The following is a 20,467-nucleotide window of genomic DNA, read 5'->3' as shown; positions in this document are numbered from 1 at the left end:
GTATTTATATTAAATTTCTAATTATACTTAATACACTAATACTTTTTTTAAAAAAAATAAAATAATAATTTGGTGATTGTATTTGTTTCAAAAGTAAAACTTTATTACTTTAATTGTATTTATCTCATCACGTGCAGTTGTATTCAAATAATTTTTATTTGATTATTTTTATAGATTTCAATTATGAAATTATAGTAGATACCCATTTCGCCAGTGAGTTTTTTAAATATTTATGTAAAATTTTACTGTAGTTTACTGTAGAAATTTTTAAATTTTTTTTCAAATATGTAAATTTTTAAATATTTTGAAGTGTATAATTTAAAAATTTTAAAAATTTTTTTGAAATTATTATAATTAAAATTTTTAAAAAATTTGTAGCAAACAAACTTGATAAAAAACTCAAGTGCCAAACACGATGATTTCGTAGCGTGTTGATATTCAAGTATTTAATTTTTTATTAAAATTTAGTTACAATGCAATTATAGGATAATTTTTCATTTAACCCCGCGGGCGAAACGGGCGGGGCAAGGAGAGGAGGAGAGGGGAGGGGTGCAGAGGCGGCGGGTACTAGTGGGCAGCGGGGCGGGGGACGTTGCCATTCCTACCCATACCAGTCCCAATTGCTAGTTTGCTCGAGTCTCCTGCTTCTTTGGTTTCTAATTGCCTCTGCATGAAGAATTCCTGTCCCTCTCGCCCCTTGCACCCACACCGTCTAAACCAGTTCAAGTCCCAAGAAGACAAAGAAGGAGGAGGAAGGGGCGAAGGAAAGCGGAGAGGAAGTGGAAGGTTGCTGGGGATGGGGGTGGGCGATGGGAGGGGAGTGATAGTGGACCAGGTGAAGGAGGGGATCGTGACCGGTGAGAAAGAAAAATAGGTGATGGTGCTGGTGTTTTTCAACTCCAATTCTGCTCAACATGAGAGCCGGCTCCGTGTCCATAGCATCCACTCCCCCAAGGCCATGATGAAAATGACGACTCAGTGTTTGTATTGCTGCTGCTGGTGGTGTCGTTGTTATTAGTAGGTAGGGTAACTGCATGGACGGGCTTAGAGGCATAACTATTAGTAGTGATTCTTGGTTCCAATGATGATAGCGGACGACTACCACTAGTAGATTTTAATGCTAGCAAGGCCGTATTAGCTGTAGCAGTAGCATTATAAAGCCTAGTTCTTTTCTGGCCTTGGACGTGGAAATATGAAGCTGAAGCCCTCTTGTGACGGGTCTCGGCATCATCCCTGTCCCAATTTGGGCTTTTTATCAACTGTAGCTCACCATCATCATCATGCCTCTGCCCGTCTTGCTTGTTCCTTTCCGCTGCCTCGGGAAGCTTCATTTGATTGAGCTGAGCCTTCAAAAAGCACATATTGAACGTGAATGGTTGATCAGACAAGGAGGCAGGGGGTCCCTCCATCGTAGTAGTATTCTTCTTCTTCTTGCTCGAATCCAGGGGTTGCAATACCTTCATTGACGTAGCCAAACCACCCGTGGCCTCGTGGCATCTTCCCCACGTAATGTTCACATGGTTTGAAGATGATTTGCTTTGTGATTGTGAGCCCCAGTCTTCTGCTGCAGCTGTGCAGCTTTTCCTGTTTCTCGACTTCAATTCAGAAGTTACATTTCCATGAGAATGCTCCAAAGCTAAGACAACCGGCAGGTGTACACTTTCATCCAACTTGCCGCCTCCTGCCGTATCAGCACTAGTAGTCACCATACCAGCCTTGCCACTTTTGTTCTTGTTGCTGACTATCCATGAATTATTCAAATTCCCTGCACCGATGCCACCAACACTAACATCACAAGAGCATGAACCCAACCAAGACTCGGTAGTACTGCTTTTGCCATCTCGTGTGACTTTCCCTCTGCCACTTGCACTAACAACATTTGCTTCCCCAGTATTGCCTGCAGTTTCTGCACCATTATCAGATATCGAAGCATCCTCAGTACAACTCTTTCTTCTCTTACCAACGTTCTCTTCTCCCCCCTCACCACTACCACGATCAATTATTATGTCAGCCGTCGTCTCAAGTGCAGAGCAGCAGCATCCATGAAGTAAGCCTGAGAATCTGTGAGATGCACTGGTGCAGACAGAATTCCAATGGTGGGGTTCTCTTAGGCCGAAGCCACATGCAGCAGGTGTTTGACGTTGATCTGTAGCCTGAATCCCCCAACCTGTTGAACCTACCGTTTGACAAGTAGAACTACTTTCATGCAGTCCTCGTGTCTTCTGGGCGGCGAACATATGTGCAATTGGTCCCAGATCTTTCACAAACAACAACAAACTCTCTCTGTAATTAGTACCCTGGTGACTTGTCTGCCAAAAACAAAGATAAAATAAGATTATCAGCAGTATCAACGGTTAACAAATTGCCCAAACACGAAGCATGATCCTCAAGTGCTGTTCAGCTTAATAAAATCTCTCTGCATCTCACTTGTTAGCGATAAAGGCACAAAAAGTTGGATACAGCCACTCGATCATTACCCTAATGTATGAAAAATCACCAATTTTGGACAACAGTGCGCACATCAGGTGTATACATTACAAACAGACAGATAACATACAAGAACAAGTGGCTTGGCGGGGAAGCAATTTGAGCCAAATATATTTTTGTCACTCTGACTCTGAGGTATATACATGGAACGGCGATCTGTTTCAACATAATTTGACCTTCGACCAACTGTTGCTCCTGCAAGGAAGAATCAGGGGCAATTAATCAGCAAATGTCACTCTAAAGCTTAAATTTTAGGCAATTGGATCCAGTTACATTCCAAATAAGAACGGGGACCTATCTCTGTGAGATAATAACTTGCTCTTGCTGTTGGATCAAATAGGCTACTCTGAAAAATGATTATGTGCAATGCAAAGATGATTCCCTATAACACAGGGCCAAAACCCGATAGTCCAGACTTTCTCATATATAAATTATCCCTCAATTTGGTATGACAATGCCAAAAAAGACGCAACAGTGGTAATCCAGTCTGATGTTTATCATTGTGGGTTGACTTCACTCAGCCAGAATTAATTTAGAAAGCAATTCAAAATCCTTCTTAGGAGTTACTAAAGCACTAAGCTTTCATGATAGGTTGGAGAAAATGGAAAAATAACGTCAAACTTGCATCGTCTTTAGCAAGATAAATTGGCTCACCAGAAAATAGACCGCAGCTGTTTTTGTTGGTATGGAAAGCCGTGCTACTAGCTACCAAGGGTTTTCTCCTATTGGCTTTCCCAACTACTGATGTATCAAGCGAACTCAGTGTGCCCTTTGAATAAAAATTAGCTGCTACACTACTGGCCTTGACATGTTTGGTAAGTCTGTTGGCTTCATTGTGTGCTCTCCTTGTAGATCTTCGTCTTGTCCCCGAAAATTCCACTTCAAAGTTTTCAGGATCAGTCCCCAAAACATGAAAAACCCTCACAGCCAATTCATGTATAGCACGAGCCTGTATGTGATTAAAGCTCACTGTTAGTGACCTTCAGGGGTAGGACAGAAGGTTTTCAAAATGGAGATGCTGTGTAAAGTTTATGCCAGGAATCAACTGAATACCTGTTTGAAATAAATAGTAGCCGAGGAATTAAAATGCATTGCGTTTCTTGTTATAAGAAATACGTCGTGCTGCATGTAATATGCACATGGAGATATCAAAGATTAGCAGTCAGGCAATGCTGCAAATGTTTCATAGGTAATGCAAACAAATTTGAAGTTTGACTTCATCTGCAAAGAAAGGCAATTTACAATTATGAAGTGATGTGCTCTTCTGGTTTCGGCGTTCTCTGTCCGAGGGTTCGTTCTCCATATGGTGATGTGAAATAGTGGTGCAGAAACTCTCAGAAGCAGTGCCAAATAAATGGAATAAAACTTAGAGATGTTGGAAGTTTCAAATTGGGAAGTAATTAGATCCTTCTTCAACTTGGGAAGTCATTAGATCCTTCGCTGTTGATCTAGCCACGAGGCCGGTGACCGAGTGGAGCATTTTGGAGTCTTAAGTTGTGTGTGCAGTGATTAGAGAGTTTCTTAGTCCTTTTAACATTCGGCTATCTAATCTGGAGTTGGATCCAGAGCAGTATGGATTCCTTTGGCTATCTAGAATTGTTAGCTGTTGTATATATCGATCATGAAACCCTTATAAAATGAAACTGGAAAAGCTTCTTCAGTCAATATTTAAGTACCAAACCTAGAATTAGATTGTACTGTAGGAGTTTTATTCTGATGAATAGACGTAATTAAGGCACCAGCTCTGCCTAGCTACAAATTAACCCCACTCCTCGGTCACTAAAAAGGATCCAGTACGAATGAGTACTGCGTTTTAAGAGACTCACCACTGGCTGGAGAGTAACGAATAGAAGTAGCAATTGTCCATGATTTGGTTCTGACCTTTACATATGGAAACGGTAAGCAATCATAGTGAATTTGGGGAAGATGCAAACCTGGAATTGCTCAAGACTGTCGTACATTCCTTCGTGAAGTTTAGCCCTCATGGTACCGAAATCCATGGGCTCTTTGATAATTCGATAGTAATCCTCAACCTAAGTATCAAATGCAAAGAACCTTGTAACCCCATTTTTTTTTTTTTTTTTTTAATTTTAGGTTCGCTGGTCGATGAAAATGAATATGGAGTAATAGATGAAGAAAATGGTGAGAAGAGCACAAACCTCATTTGGGTCAACTGGTTCAGCAAATATTTCATAGGTGTCTCTCCTAAACAACAGGGTGAAAGAGTAATTCGTTAAGAATTTGGCATCCCGGGGAAGAAAATTGGCAAGCGTACACGCTGCTGTTCTAAGTGTGTGAGAAAATAGGTACAAGGGGCGAAGAAAGATTGTAGGTACGTTTTGGAGAGAAGAGAGCAGTGAGTGAGTGAAGTCACCTTTGTAGGATGTCAATGACCCGCTGGAGCATATGTTTTTGTGGCATAATTGACGGTTTGCCTGGCAACCATTGAGCATAATATTCAAGATATGAGCGTTTGGTTGGGTCAGTCACTCACATATTGATTAGTTTTTTAAAAAGGAGGAGGAAGAGGAGGAGGGAGCAATTAATACCCACCGCCGCAGTTGCTTGAATCATCTCGCTGAGGAGGAGGAGGGCTGTGACCAGCCTGCACACAGTTCTTTATGTATTTATTTTATTCATTGTAACTCTAACGATCTGATTACAGTATATATAACAGGGATTTTCCTTTTTTTTTTTTTTTCAAAGGAAAAAAAAGTGCAAGAAAAGGAAGTATTTTATATATACAGAGTCAGTCAGGATATGAATATTGACGGGGAACAGACAGAGACAGAGATTGAAGTTGAATAGTAGTTACTACTTGTATACAACCAACATAATGATAACATATGTATGTATAGTATAATTATATACAGGGATTATCCCTAGGGAAGGGAAGGGAAGGGAAGGGAAGGGAGGGAGAAAGTAAAGGGAGGACATCGTGATTTGATTTAGACCTGCAGGTTGGGGAGTGGTGATTGATCAGAATGGATGGGGAGAGAGAGTGGCGGTGGTGCGGGGTCTCGAGAATCATCATCATGAGCACAGGAGGCCGCAAGGACGCTCTTCCTCGTCGTCTTCTTCCTGGAAGCAGTACTACTAGGATAATCTCCGCCGCGTTGCCGCATGGATGATGTTGACGGAGATTGGATTGGGTTTTATTTTTACCCGCTTGCTTCTGCAATAGAACATGCATGCAGCGCCGATGTATTCGTCAGCAGTAGTATTGAATCTGAAGGAATGAAGAGGTACGTACGGTGCAACTGACTCCGCATAGATGATTTGTTGATGCTCAATATAATCTCCCACCTTCATCCGCAAAAGAATACTCCTCCTCGATCCATTTTCCTTACAGCTAGTAGTAGTAGTAGTATTCCAGAAGAAACCGCTGACAATTAATTACTCATTTGATTCTTAGTTTGTCCGTTGGTTATCCAATATATAGTTAGATGATTACAATAATATTAAAGCTGTCGAAGCGGGTAATATTATTATTATTATTATTCTTTGGAGATTATCAGTAGAGCTGTCCACAGCAAATTCATCTATTGAATTGAATGGGGTATGGTATATGTATAGATGCACGTGATATGCATTTTTTTTTTTAAAGGAAAAAAAATTTAAGATTTGATTGCCCTGACTCCTGAATCATTCAAGTGATTAGGGTAAGATAATAATAATAATAATAAATAGATAGTAGTGTGTTTGGATGGTAGATTATTTGGAATAGTTTTTTGAAAAAAAATACTGTAATATTTTTTTTCTATGTAATTTATATGAGATAGAAAAATAGTTCAAAAGATATGTTGACGATGTAAGGTAATAAAATTTATCTTTTAAATGCATGAATTAAAATTGATGAATGTATGCAATCCCTTCTCTTCTATGGGTTTCCAAGGTCTCAAAACTCATACCTATTGTTTGGTTGTTATCTATCGGAACGTATGGATCTGTCGCTTTGGAAGCCCCAAATTTTAGCAATACCAGATAAATTGGGCACTTTTATTCCATTTCGGGATCTTAAAAGCAGGGGAAAAATATACTACACGAAAACCAATAAAGAGACCCAGCACCAAAATAGATGCGGATCAATTATACAAGGAATTAAAGTTTGGCCATACCAAAATTGTTGATTTGATTGTCTAAGAGTTTGACAATGGTAGAGAAACCGTCGCTGAAGTTTGTTGTTGGTTAAGATAATTGAAGAAGATGGGATTTAAGAGAAAAGAAACAATAAATTGATAAGTTCTTTGATTCCATTGTATCATTTTTCAGAATGAGGAATTTTGATAAAAACCCATTGCCATTGGAGAGAGAGTCCAAGGGGACTACTGGGTGCTGCTGCCTGCAGTGCAAATATCTCTGTCCTCATTCCGACTTCCTCCATAGAAATACTACTAAATACTCTATTTTGATTCCCTCTTAGTATAAAGAAAGAAAGAAGATGATAGATGAGATTAGTCTACTTGCATGGTTCACCTCAATCTCAAATGATGGTATCAGTTCTGGCAACTCTGGAGTGTCATATACTTTCATCAATTGATGTTGGATACGGGGCAGGGGCAGGGACGGTCATCAGGTGGACCGTCCCTGAACTGTTCATGACCAAGATTTGACCCCAAAAATTTGTGTGATCCAGATTACTTCTTGTACCTCATTTTTAATATGTGTAGGACTCACAAAAATTTATTCTAAAGTTACACGTTGTGTAAATAAAGTTACGTCTTGTGAAAACAAAGTTACGTGCCGTGCTGTGCAAAATATACATAATTCCATTGATGTTCCTCCGAAGACCTGGCTTTTAGTGTTTGTACGATCTACTTTTGTTGTTGGCCTTATCACTTCTTTTTTTTTTGGCCAACCCAAAATGGATGATAGCTTATAGAGCATTTTACTGGAGTTGTCCCAGTCCTCCGTGTTTTGCTCAAATGAATGACGACTTGCCTTCTAATCATTCTAACCATCTTGTTCCTTATGCTCTATGCCATGTGACAATGACGTTGGTGATTTGGAAGCTAGTAGTATTTGCAGTGATTGCAAGTTTTTGTTTTGGGAGGATCATAGGACGCCCATCCAAGATCATTTCAGAATAAGAGCACCTGGGTTGCTAAAAAGAAGGTATAGAAGTTCTGAACCGAATGAGAGTCTTTTTCGAGCAGTTTTCCCAAGCAATTATTCAGGCTATTGGTTTAGAACACGACAATATATCCATAGATGATGAAACTGCTACCACGTTTGTCCGACTTAGAAGTTCGCGAATAGTTCCAAAAGGTGGAGAGGAGTACTTTTCTGATACTAAAAGTGATGGTTTCGAGTCTCTGTTTGGAGAGAGCGAATCAAATGAAAGTTTCAGTGGCTCCAGGTTTTTCCTCGGTGAAAGTGATATGGTTTCTTTTGGAGGCGAATCTGGTGTTTCTGTGGATGAACATACTTTCTTGGAAAATGAAATTTATCACTATCCAGATCGAGTAAGTAACCAAGATGCTGATACTGATATTCATCCTATGCATCATGTTGGTCTCTACTATTGGAACTCAGATGATGCTGAAGACGAATATATTAACTCAGGGGAGACAAATGCAACATGATTGTTTCTGTGGTGTTTGGAGTTTAGCCACGTAGACCAGTTAGCCTGTACTATGGCCGGTGATATTCAACAAGCCCTTTTGCCACAGTTCGAGGGCATAATTCTTTTGAGAATTCAGGAAAGGACAAGGGGACGCTACACCCATATGTTCCCTAATTTGGAGGAACCTATATGTAGGACAGAGTTATCTTGGGAATCCTCGAGACTATCTGCCTGGCAGAGGATTCAAAGAACTGCTCGAGCATCTTGCAGAAAGTGAGAGTTCTAGAAGTGGAGTGAATAAGTGATTTTTGGACAGATGAGTTGCCTCGGATATCTGGACTACACCTTTGCTTGAAGAGATAATGACACCAGGATCACCTGCTCAGATAGTCAGAGGTGGGGGCTAAGTCCCCCGATTTTTTTCTAAAGATTAAGTTAATTCGGGGTAAGATATTAGGAAATTGTGTGGAGAGAGTAGGATTCTGTTACCAGAGATTCGTCCCCTCTTCCAGTGAAAGGTCCTAGTATTTATAGGGGACAATTTGGAGGGAAGGACCGTGGATCCAACTCTCTAGAAATCTAATCAAGACAGCATATCACTCTGATTTTGACCAGCATGTCAGGACCAGCGCGTCAGGACCAGTGTGTTAGGAGTCACACCCATCATCTTTTCGATTGTCAGACCTTGGGTGGTATCTCGGCGACGTGAGTCATGGCTCGGCCGAGATGACCACAGAAGTCGAACTTCATCCCGGTCGCCTATGGGCACAAGGTGTCCGACATAATGACACGGGGGTTTAACATGTCGAACCAAAGTAAGGCCCCGGGACTCCTGAGTCGAACTGGCCATCCTCACTAAACCCCTAAAGTTTCGGGAAGAGGGAATTTGCTCGCCACTTCCCGAGGCTTTCAAGTGGTTCCGTAGTGTGAATCATAGCAATAACACGTCATGTACGCGTAGATGGGACTGGAAGGAAGAGGATGTGATGGTCAGCAGCTTTAATGACAATTTCATGGATATACGTGAAATTACTGGTGAGGTGAACAGCTTTTTTATTAATGAGGAGAGAGAGTGCTCTCTCAAGAATCTCAAGAGTACCGTCCATTCAATTTCTTATTGCTTGCCTACAAATAAGGAGGTCCCTTTCAGTTTTTATCACAAAAGTTTTTAATCACCTCAGAGCAAATCTTCTCTGAATTTTCACCTCGACATTCCTTCAAGAGTAAGTTTATCACTTCGTCTCCTTTACTTATGACTAGAACAGCTCGCACACACAAGGAGACGGTGAGACCACACTACACCGAAACAGAGAGGCCCGATCCCTTCGAGGAGAGAACTATCCCCGAGCCCAAGGGAAAGACTGCTGAAGCGTCTAATCAAGCCGAGATGTCCCCAGCGCAGAGTGAAGATGAGGCCGAGGTAATCTATAACGATGATCTCGGCAACGAAATACCAAGAGATGAAAGCGTGCAAGAGCCGACCACCCCTCCAGACCTATCGTCTATTGACTACGACCAGGTCCCCATGTGCCAAACTCTAGTAGCCGAGCTGATTCGTAAGTATCCTTGGCGGAGAAATTACAGTATTTACCCATTTCGGCCGAACCAATCGGCCAAACTCCCGCCAAGGAGTAAAATGGTTATCTATGCTGATCAGCTAGAGGCCGAGCTCAGGATGTCGACTACCAGGTTCCTCCGAGATTGTTTGAGGTATTGGGGTTTAAGGATCACTCAACTCACCCCCAATGCAGTCCGAGTCCTGGTCGATTTTCAGATGCTATGCCGACACCAGAAAATAACCCTCACCGTCAACCTCTTCCGCCGCTATTACATAATAAAAAACAGTGGGAGTGAGAAGGGATGGTTCTATTTCGAAAACAAAGTTTAGAAGTTAGTGGCAGATACAATTTCGTTTTCGTCCCGGCCGATGACTTTCCAAGGGGGTTCTGGTGGAGGTCTCCCACCCCGGCAAAAGATACCTCTTCAGGCAACTTAAAGGAAGAGAACTTCCGGAAGCTCCTGGGGTTGGGTCTCAAGATGAACTGTTGGGCCTTTCCTGAAACAGACCTTGTTAACGGCGGGATCAGCCGAACTCTGATCAATCCAGGCAATTCTCTTTTTTTTCTACTAGGCTTCAAAAACCTTGTACTCTTTCATTCCTAACTTTGTGCTTCAAAAACTTTTGTGCTTTGCAATAGTGAGAGTTTTCGATATAATCACTTCAGGTACCGCTGAGGTAGCCAAGAGGCCAACGAAACGCAAAGACACCGTCGAGCCATCACCCGGTCGAAGAAAAAAAATACCGCTGCCACCGCAACAATTATGGGAGACTATTCCCAAATCTCGGCCACTCCAGAGGGGGTGCCCGTTCGAGGCGTAACAATAGCATCTCCCCCCAAGCTGAGGTATGACGACTTTTCTCGAGATTCCTGTCACGGGATTGTCACTATTCAACCTCCACCATGTGCCTGCTCAAAAAGTCGGGGAGGATAAAAGGCACTTCAACGCGCATTGGTGTCCGGAGTGGGATATCAATGTGAACGACCGCTGCAAAAACCCCCGTATCGCTCAAGAGCTTCTGGTATGGTCAATTCTGCCAAGGGACAACACTTATGCTAGAAAACTCACTCCTGCTGAGCTGATGCAAAGCACCTCGATTTCCTATATCTCCACCACGACTTTCTTAGCCGAGATGACCCAATGCTACACCAAACTCATTAAAATCTATCAGCCATCCTCCAAACTCCACAAGAAAATTTCCAAGTTGGAAAAAAAGCTAGAGGCAACCCAGCAAGAATGCAATAGAGCGGTAGCCGACCTGGAGTAATCCGAGGCCACAACCAACTCCTTGAGAACAGACCCTGGACGAGGAAAAAGACAGGAGGGTTCAAGAAAGCAATCAGCTCGGGAGGCCATAGAAAGGGCAGGCGCCTCGACTGTAGAAGCTTTTCAAAAATTTGAGGCTTTCACTCATGATTTCGGTGAGTTAACACTGTCGAGTTTCATATTTGGGTACACCTCAGCCGTCCACGATGCATCTCTTTTCTTATTTTCCGAGCAACTGAAGTCCCTCCAAAGCCCAACTTCAACGAAGATGCTAAGGAGTTATGCGACCGTATGGTAGTGGGCATTTAGGCCGGGAAGGACCTGACTGAGGTCCGGGCAGAGTTCAATCGATGACTTTCTGAATTTGACCTGGAAAGGGATGAACTTGATGGTGATGAGGTCGGTGGTGACCAAGGTGGTGATGAGGTCGGTGGTATCATTTTTGTAACAAGGCACTGAGATAGTGGATACTTAGAAGCACCCCGGATCTCGATTTTTTATAATCACTTTTTTCCTGTCCTTTAATATTATTGACTTCTTTTTTCTTTTTTACATTTGGCAGCTCGGTATATTCTTCTTCTATACTTGCCTTGTTCCCTTATGTTCTGCTTGGGGCACAATACGACTAAGGAAGAAATAATTCCAGTAAAATGCCAGAACATGTTAAATATATACATACCCTTCATGGATGGTATAATTTAATATTCTCAGCGTGCCAAGTTCGGGGTACTTGAGAACCATCTCGATAAGTTTAATTTACAATATTCATTTTGGTTAGACTCAATAACACGATAGGATCCCTCCCATCTGGGGGTTAGTTTGCCCTGAATTTTAGCTCGACTAACCGAATTTTTTCGGAGCACGAGATCTCCCGAACTAAATCGTAAGTGTCTGACCCGAGCTTATAGTAGTTAGTTAGAATATTTTTATATAGTGCGATTTTAGCTGCCGCGGGGTCGCGCTTCTCCTCGACAAGGTCAAGGTCCACCCGTCTTTCTTCTTCATCGGCCTCGACAGCAAAAGCCGCCATGCACGGACTCGGGGTGATGAACTCGACTGGGACCACCGTTTCAGACACGTAGGTTAAGGAGAGCGGGGTCTTTTGAGTTTCGGACTTTGGGGTGGTCCGACACGACCACAACATACTAGGGAGTTCATCCACTCAGGACGATTCAGCCTAATGCAGCCTAGTTTTGAGGCCATGGAGGAGTGTGCGATTGAAATTTTCGGCTTGTCCATTGACCTGGGGATGTCTCACCGAGGTGAAGTGTTGCTTGATCCCGAGATTCTCGCACCATCCTTTGAAGGGGTTATCTGTGAATTGCTTTCCATTATCCGAGATGACTACTCGCGGTAATCCGAAGTGGCAGACCACACTTTTTTCGAAGAATTTTTGGACTGCTGAACTAGTTATGCTTCTCAAGGGCTCAGTTTCGACCCATTTGGTGAAATAATTCACCGCCACTATCGGGTAGGTATAATTGTCGGGAGATCTAGGGAATGGACCAATTAAGTCAATTTTTCATTGTTCCAATGGCCATGGCGAACTGATGGGGATCATGAGGTTGGTTGATTGGTGATGTTCAGGGGCGTGATGCTAGCAGAAAGGGTAGCTAAACACTAGGAACTGGGTATTCCGCCCAATGGTAGTCTAGAAGTACCCTAGCAATAGGGTTTTTTTTACCAACATTCGATAGCCAATGTGGGCACCACAGAGCCTCTCGTGTATGTCTTGGAGAATTCTTTTCCTCTCCTCTAGCGTGATACACCGTAGCCATGGGCCGAGATACGACCTTTTGTACAAGAGATTTTGCCGGAGAGCATACCAAGCTGATTTGTGATGAAGTTTTCTGACCTCGGCTCGGTCTTTCGAAAGCTTTTCCTGACTAAAGAATCGAATCAGCAGGCCCATCCAAGTGTCCCCTGGATAAACGGGATACACAGTTTCTTCCGCAAAGCCAAGTTTAGCCAAAACTTCAACGAGAATCATTTTATTCAAGTTGGAGAAAGAGGTGGAGGCGAGCTGAGATAAGGCGTCAGCCTGTTTATTTTGTGATCAATATATCCTTTGGATTTCGAAGAACTCAAAGTGCGCAATTAATTGGTGGACTTTGGAGAGGTAACGTTGCATGACATCTTCTCTGGTCTCGTACTCACAAAGTATCTGACACATCATGAGTTGGGAATCACTGTTAATTAAGATTTGCCGAGCGCCAAGCCTAAGAGATAATTGTAGGCTGGCAATGACTGCTTCATATTCGGATTCGTTATTAGAGGCCGTGAAATCAAATCGTAAGGCGTACGAACACAGCTCCCCTTGTGAATTTTTGAGGAGCAAAGCTGCTCTACTGACCTCGTTGTTGGACAAGCCATCCACGCGCTGAGGCTTGGCTGATGTCCAGGTGAGTCTTTTCACCTCGCTGAAAGTGAGCTCGGCCAGGAAGTCCATAAGGGTTTGAACTTTAATGGCCATCCAGGACTCATAGGATAGATCGTATTCTCCCAACTCAATGGCCCATATAATAAGACAACTTAAAGTTTCGGAGCGCGACAAAACTTGCCTGAGAGGCTGATCCATCCTTAAGCAGATGTGGTGAGCCAGGACGAGCTATATGAATCAAGACGAGGACAAATTTTTTCGCTTGAGTATATCTGGTCTCGGACCCTTGAAGGACCTGGCTGACATAATATACCGGCATTTGAACACTTTGCTCCTGTATCAGCACAGCGCATACCACCTCATCTACGGCAGACAGGTACAAGTAAAACTTGTCTCCCGGCCGAGGTGAGGTGGATGTTGGGAGGTGATGGAGATACTTTTTTATTTGCTTGAAGGCCTGCTGGCACTCCTTCGTCTAGAAAAACTGGTCCGTCTTTAGAAGCGGACTGCGATAAGAATTGGTTAAGGGCGGCTAATCGTCTTGTCAGCCTTTGCACGTCTCGAGTGTACTGAGGTGAAGACATCTCCTGAATTGCTTTTATCTTATCAGGATTTGTTTCGATACCCCGCTGCGATACGAGATACCTCAAGAATTTTTTTTGAAATAATCCCAAAGACATATTTCTTGGGGTTCAACATCATTCGAGTATCGCGGGGGACTCCGAGAACCTCTTTCAGGTTGGATAGGAAAGTTGATGTCTTCTTATTCTTGAAAAGGATGTCGTCTACGTATGTCTCGATATTTCGGCTTATTTGGGATTTAAAAGTCCGGTTGACCAGGCGCTGATACTTGGTTTCGGCGTTTTTCAACCCGAAGGGCATGTTAGTGTAGCAGTACACACATTGATCTGTGTAGAAGGCCGTCTTTTCCTGATCATCCTCGCTCATCCCGATTTGATGATACCCTTTGAAGGCATCGAGAAGACAGAAAACTTCGTAACCCACCGCCGAATCTACTAGGGCGTCGACTCTTAGCAATGGGTAGCAGTACTTAGGGCAAGCCTTGTTCAAGTCGGTGAAGTCGATGCACATTCTCCATACCCCTAGGTCTTTTTTTACCATGACTGGGTTGGATAACCAGACCGGGTACCGCACCTCTCTGATTATCTTCACGGGCAGGAGTTTGTCCACTTCCTCACCTACTGCTTTACTGCACTATGGATTGAAGTGTCTTTTCTTCTGTTTGACGGGATGTGCTTGAAGATCGACATTCAGCTCATGCATCATGAGGTGATGCGGCACGCCTTGGACCTCATCGGCAGCCCAAGCGAAAACGTCCCGATACCCCCGCAGTAGATCCACCATTTGTCTTCTAAGATCCAGAAGAATATCCTCCACCTCATCTCCGATCTCTAGCCTCTTCGACTTTTCGGTTTGTCGAGGGTCGATGCAATCGATTGAAAGGATATTTGACCTTCTCTCGGAGCTCTGTCCAGAAGTTGAAGCAGATGCGGTTTGAAGTGTGGGGAGGTAGCATTCTCGCGCAGCACAAACATCGTTACCCACCTCGGCTATCCCAGTCAGGGTGAAAAATTTGAAACTCAAATAATACATAAAATTTATTGCACGTAGAGCATTAAGCGTTGGTCGGTTCATTAACATGTTATAAGGAAAGTCGGCTTTAACTACGACAAAGTTGACAGGGACGGTACGGCAGCGGGGATGACGTCTTACGGTCATCATCAGCGTGATCATCCCTTCCGGGTGCACGACATGTCCCCCGAACCCGACCAAGGGGGTTCTAATGGGGGTCAATTGCCCCTTGATCAATTTTAGGCTCTCAAAATTTTTGAGATACATAACGTCCACCGAACTCATTGGGTCAACGTAGACTTTCTTGACGATATAGTTGTTGGCTTGCTTGTAGGTCATCTTCTGAGAATTTTGGCTGTCACCTCTCATCAGACCTCCAACAATGGTTTTGTTGACCCCGACAATGTTGGGTCCATAACCTAGTCCTTGGCCTGAGGACCCATCTCAGGGAGGTCTTCCTGTTTCCCTGGGATCATCTGGGGGTCGGCAGCTACTCCTCGATTCCCGCTGGTCATCTCGATATTTGTCACATTGGTTATCGGGACGGGGGTTGCTCCGTTGATGACTTCCATCTCGACGGATGAAATGCTTTAAGTGCCCCTATTTAATGAGGTGCGCTATCTCTCTTTTGAGGTCATTGCAGTCTTTCGTTCGTGCCTGATGTCCCGGTGGTACAGACAATAGAGATTGGAGTTTCTCTTCTCTCTGTTTCTGTACATCTTTGAAAGGGCACGTCCGAGATTGTTCTGTTCCATTACGAAGAGTACTTGAGATCGGCTGGTGTTCAAAAGAGTTAGTTCAGAATCGGGGATAGGTGTCTTTCCCTTGGCTATCATGTCGAACACACTTTTGCGATCCCGGTCAGGGCTTTGGAAGCCACTAGCAGTACCAGCCTCATTTCGATTGGTTTTCTTCTTCCTTCGGGGGTCAATTTCCGAGCGAACTGCTTGGACCTCTTTTTTATACGGTTGAGGTCCTCGGCTTGGATGCCTTTTTCGATCTTCAGCCAGAGCTCTTGGAGCGTGCGATGATACTTCTTGTGTGTCCAGGTATTGAACACCCCGGCAACAAATCCGTGGGTAAAAGCAACTATTGTTATCTGCTCATTGGGATCAAGTTTCTGTACGCTCTCCTCATGAAATCTTTGTATGTAAGATCGAAGTGACTCTCCCGGATTCTGCTGTATGTTCAGCAGATAAGCCGAGATCCTGGTCGTAGGTCTGGAGAAATCTCTCTACTAGTTCTCCCAGGATGGATATGCTCCAGATTCTAATCCTCATAACCATTTTCGAACAGTCCCTTGAAGAAATACCGGAAAGACCTGACAGATAACGGGATCGGGAATGTAATATAGTCGGAAAGCCGAGATAAAGGCATGAATGTAGTCTTCAGGGTCACCTCGGCCATCATAAGGCGGTATAGTAGGCAGTTGAAAATTTGGAGGAAGCCTTTCATCATTGATGTCATCTGTAAAAGGCGAAACCCTCATATAATCCACTTCTGGCCTCCTAGGGTGCCGAGGCTCTTCCTCGGCTCATTTTCTCAGGAGACCCCGCGAGAATGCTTTGGAAATGGAGGCAATCCTAGAGGTAGCCTTAGAGAATACTCACTTCGGAGTGCTCCTAATAGAAGGTCTCCTCTTGGATTCCTCATCAGATAGGGGTTTGGGAGATTCATCTGACTTTTTCTTAGAGGATTCGGCCTTTTGCTTATCTCATCCCTTAAAGTACCTCCCCAGCTCTTTAAAAATATTGGGGTTCTCACTCACGAATTCGATCATCCGGGCAATGGCTTCTTCATTCGCGGGCTGAGTATCCCGGGATTCTTGTCCTTCAGGGATATCCCCTGGTTGAGTTGCACTACTTGGTTCAGCTCCAATGGTAAGTACTTTCCTGCTCCTAGAACGCGTGAGTCTCATTCTTGGATGTCTTTGATTCCCATAGACGGCGCCAATTGAAGAGGTAATTTTTAAACAGATGAGCTGCTTGGGATATTTGGAGTACACCCTTGCTTGAAAAGATAATGACACCAGGATCACCTGCTCAGATGGTCAGAGGTGGGGGGCTAAGTCCCCCGATTTTTCTCCGAAAATTAAGTTAGTTTGGGGTGAAATATTAGGGAATTGTGTGAAGGCAGTAGGATTCTGTTACCAGATATTCGTCCTCTCTTCCAGTGGAAGGTCCTAGTATTTATAGGGGACAATTTGTAGGGAAGGACCGTAGGATCCAACTCTCTAGAAATCTAATTAAGACGGCATATCACTTTGATTTTGACCAGCGTGTCAGGACCAGTGTGTCAGGAGTCACACCCATCACTTCTTTAATTGTCAGACCTTTGGATGGTACCTCGGCCGAGGTGACCACAGAAGTCGAACTTCATCCCGGTCGCCTATGGGCACAAGGTGTCCGACGTAATGATGCGGGGGTTTAATATGCCAGACCAAGGTAAGGCCCCGGGACTCCCGAGCTGAACTGGCCATCCTCATGGAGCACCGCCAGCAGCAGTTTCTGTTTTGAGTAATCTACCTCTTTTGGTCATATCATAGGTGAAGGTCTTGAGAAGTTGGATGTCTTGGCTCGTGCAATCTGCCTGTTGGCACTGTTGTCAATCAGCTACCTTATTTTCAACTTTATCACCCCTTCTGCATCTTGCCATGGCTAAATACACGAAACTCATGCCCTTTTTTGTTGATATGAGCTTTTAACTGACAACAAGGATTATGAAGATAGAAAGCAGACAGCTAGCACTATATTGAATCTTAAGAATTCTTGTAGCTAGATGTTGATGACAATAGTTCTTCAGACGAGATTGATGATGGTGCTGAAGTAGATTATGATCATAATGGGATAGAAAATGGGGAACAATTTGATAGGTTGCGATTTTATCATTTATTTTATTATTAATTTCTCCTATTACCTGACCCAATCTGGATTAATTGTTAGATTCTACTCACTTTTAGTATTTTGCACATATTTCAGGGAGTAGAACGAAAATACCATAATAAGTGCCGATTTGACAGTTATCAAGAAAGAGTTCAAGTAGCAAGCATCTAGGGACATTTTTGGAATATCAAACCACAACCCTTCTTGGGAATTGGCCCGAAGACAACATTAAAAAGGGGAGGCCGAAGTCTTCTTTGGTCTCGCTCGGCTGGGCGGCGGACGCCGCACAGTAGCCATTAGAATAGGAGCAATAGCTTAGCTTTTGATATTTGGTTTGGAATGCTTTTAGGAAGACTCCTGCGGTGCTTGTCAGGAGCAATTTGGAATTGCTTTCTTTGACTTTTCTTGTTTTTGTCTTTTAGTACTTCTTTGCTCCTTGGATGGCAGGAACATTTAAGAGGACATTGAATTACCTTCTGTAGCTGTGCTTTTCTTTATTCCTTTGAACGAATTGAGTTTGCCTATTTTCCAATTGATGGCCGCAGCTTTTGCTACAATTTCTGGCGGATTTAGTTCATCAATTATGAACTAATTTTCTTTTTCTAGTCAAAGAGCAACGAAGGCTCTGGTTCGTCTGAAAATTGTGAGATCGATTTAATTTAATCTTTTCCTTTTATTTATTGGTATCCGCATATTTCTTGATTGCTATGCTTATGGTTATTTTATTAATTGGTTGTCTTGGATCCAGATAATTAATTGATTGGGTAATCTATTGTCAATTGGGGTATTAAATCCGTAATTGTTTAATTACCTCAAAGTAGTGACAACTGGCTCGATTAGATTTGTGTCAGGGGGATACGCGGGCTAATCTAAAATAACCCTGGTAGTGCGTTATTTGGTTAGAATAGGGCTCCTCTAATACGCAAGGCAGTTGGGGAATTAAATTCTACGGGTGTACCTAGGATTATTTCTCAATTAGAGCAGTGATTAACGAGCGTACCTTGATCACCGACACAATAAGGAGGGGTTGACTGCCATTGCTTGTTTGGTAGTTATAACCTATTTATTAGTAAATAATTAGAATTGCCTTTGCTTATCGATGATCAATTAGGTGAACCATTGCTGAAGTTATTCCTGGGCTAGATTCTTAATTATCATTCATTTGATTTTAGTAATTTGTTATTCAATTTTTAGTAGTTTCTTAGATTTTATTTGAATTTATTTGATTGTCACTTTCTGCACAAAAACACCCCCTTGTCACTGTGAACTTGAAAAGAAACAATTACTCCCAGTCCCTGTGGATTCGACCCTGCTCACCACTATCTACAGAAATTACTTTTAGTTTGAGCACCTGTCACAATTCAAGTCAAATCTTGTTTCATAAAGCTCTGTTAGGGAGGACATGAGAAGAAGATGGGTCTTTTTGGCAGCTGCTGCTCCGATTGTTGGTATCATTCTCATCTTTATGTTTTGGCAACTGTATAACAGATAAAAAGGTGGTCAAGTAGCAGCTCTAATTTCAGTGAGCTGGGGAAGCATTCAAATCATTTTTCACTGACCCAGACTCCAATTCCAGGGGATGGCAGCCGAAGCAAGAGATGGTGGGGTCTTTTGTAACTTGTCTTTGTTTCTTTGCGAGATACTTTGCATCCTAACCTATATAATTATTTTACAGACAGAGGTCATTTGTAATAGCACTTTTAACTGAATGACCTCAATCAATTGAAGGAAAAATATGCAAAATGACCAAGCCAGAGTAAAAAATTCCTCTAGAAGTTGCTTTCTGAGGACGGTCACCTCGTCCCATCTACCCCGAATCACAAGATCAAGCCCTCAGTCATATTTCTCATCTCGGCCCGAGGTCACCTCTAATTTTGTACCTGACTCAACATGAAACCCCTGTACGACGTCATTCATCTCGCTACCTCGCAGGTGTTGTCAAAGCTGATTCATCCCTCATCATTTCAATTGACAGGTTAACAATAAAAGTTGCTTTACCAGGAAGGCACATGATTGCACTTTATCGAAAAACCACGTGCCTGTATGGCAGAGAGCCTAGACCACTGCTACGTGTCAAGATAGAGCCGTATATGCAGATTGTGGGCCCCTGAAACTTGAATTCCTAATCCTTCCCTCCAATTGGTATCCTATAAATACCATCTCCCTCCTCCAAAACAAGTAAAAGTACTGTTATACTCAAATCTTTTATTTTTATTATTTCCTCTCACTAAACTGACTTGATCGTCGGAGTGATCTCAGTGGACAAAGCCCCGTCTATTACTTCGGTCAAGAAAACTACCATGCAAAGTCACCTCACTTAAGAAGGAACCATATTAGGTTAGATCGGCTACCTAATCAGAAACCACCTCTTCACTTTTCAAGTCGTTAAAAATCAAAGACCCTACACTTGACCTAAGAAGAGAAGTCTTGATTGAGACACCACAGAAGGAAATGGAACAAGGCAAAGAACTCAACCATCTTGGAAGCCTTCCTTACTTTTGATAATCTATTGAATTGAAGTCTTTGTGCGCAAGAGATAGCAGCCTCTATCATGGTAGAAGAAATAAGTAGGCTCCTTTATGTCTCTATCAGTGATAGAGCTGTATCAAAAAAGTTGTGAAATAAAGATTAAATATAGTAGAAACAAAAAATTATGTTAAATACGCCAAAAACGGATTTACGATAATCCACAATACCTACTACACTATATAAAAAGCACTTTTTCCAACTTAC

At 42.8% G+C, this 20,467-nt stretch overlaps 2 protein-coding genes across 3 annotated transcripts; both read right to left on the bottom strand.

The window, feature by feature from the left end:
- Positions 1–431: 431 nt before the first annotated feature.
- On the bottom strand, positions 432–5,964 carry LOC113695554 (uncharacterized). 2 transcript variants are annotated; one of them, XM_027214685.2, is made up of 9 exons: positions 5,442–5,964; positions 5,041–5,092; positions 4,862–4,922; positions 4,647–4,692; positions 4,422–4,520; positions 3,541–3,609; positions 3,142–3,436; positions 2,558–2,682; positions 432–2,309 (listed from the first exon to the last, which is right to left on the bottom strand). In XM_027214685.2, the coding sequence occupies exons 1-9, from the start codon at positions 5,610–5,612 to the stop codon at positions 894–896; spliced, it is 2,334 nt and encodes a 777-aa protein (XP_027070486.2). In that variant the 5' UTR covers positions 5,613–5,964; the 3' UTR covers positions 432–893. The 2 variants fall into 2 exon arrangements, with proteins under 2 accessions (XP_027070486.2, XP_071907873.1); XM_072051772.1 differs by lacking the exon at positions 3,541–3,609.
- An 8,510-nt stretch (positions 5,965–14,474) lies between these two features.
- Positions 14,475–15,191, bottom strand: LOC140008084 (uncharacterized). Its single transcript, XM_072051679.1, has one exon. The coding sequence runs from the start codon at positions 15,189–15,191 to the stop codon at positions 14,475–14,477; it is 717 nt and encodes a 238-aa protein (XP_071907780.1).
- Positions 15,192–20,467: the final 5,276 nt, after the last annotated feature.

Source organism: Coffea arabica, chromosome 6c, assembly GCF_036785885.1.
Source record: "Coffea arabica cultivar ET-39 chromosome 6c, Coffea Arabica ET-39 HiFi, whole genome shotgun sequence".
Classification (NCBI taxonomy): Eukaryota; Viridiplantae; Streptophyta; class Magnoliopsida; order Gentianales; family Rubiaceae; genus Coffea; species Coffea arabica.
This window is presented reverse-complemented; position numbering and strand designations above follow the sequence as displayed.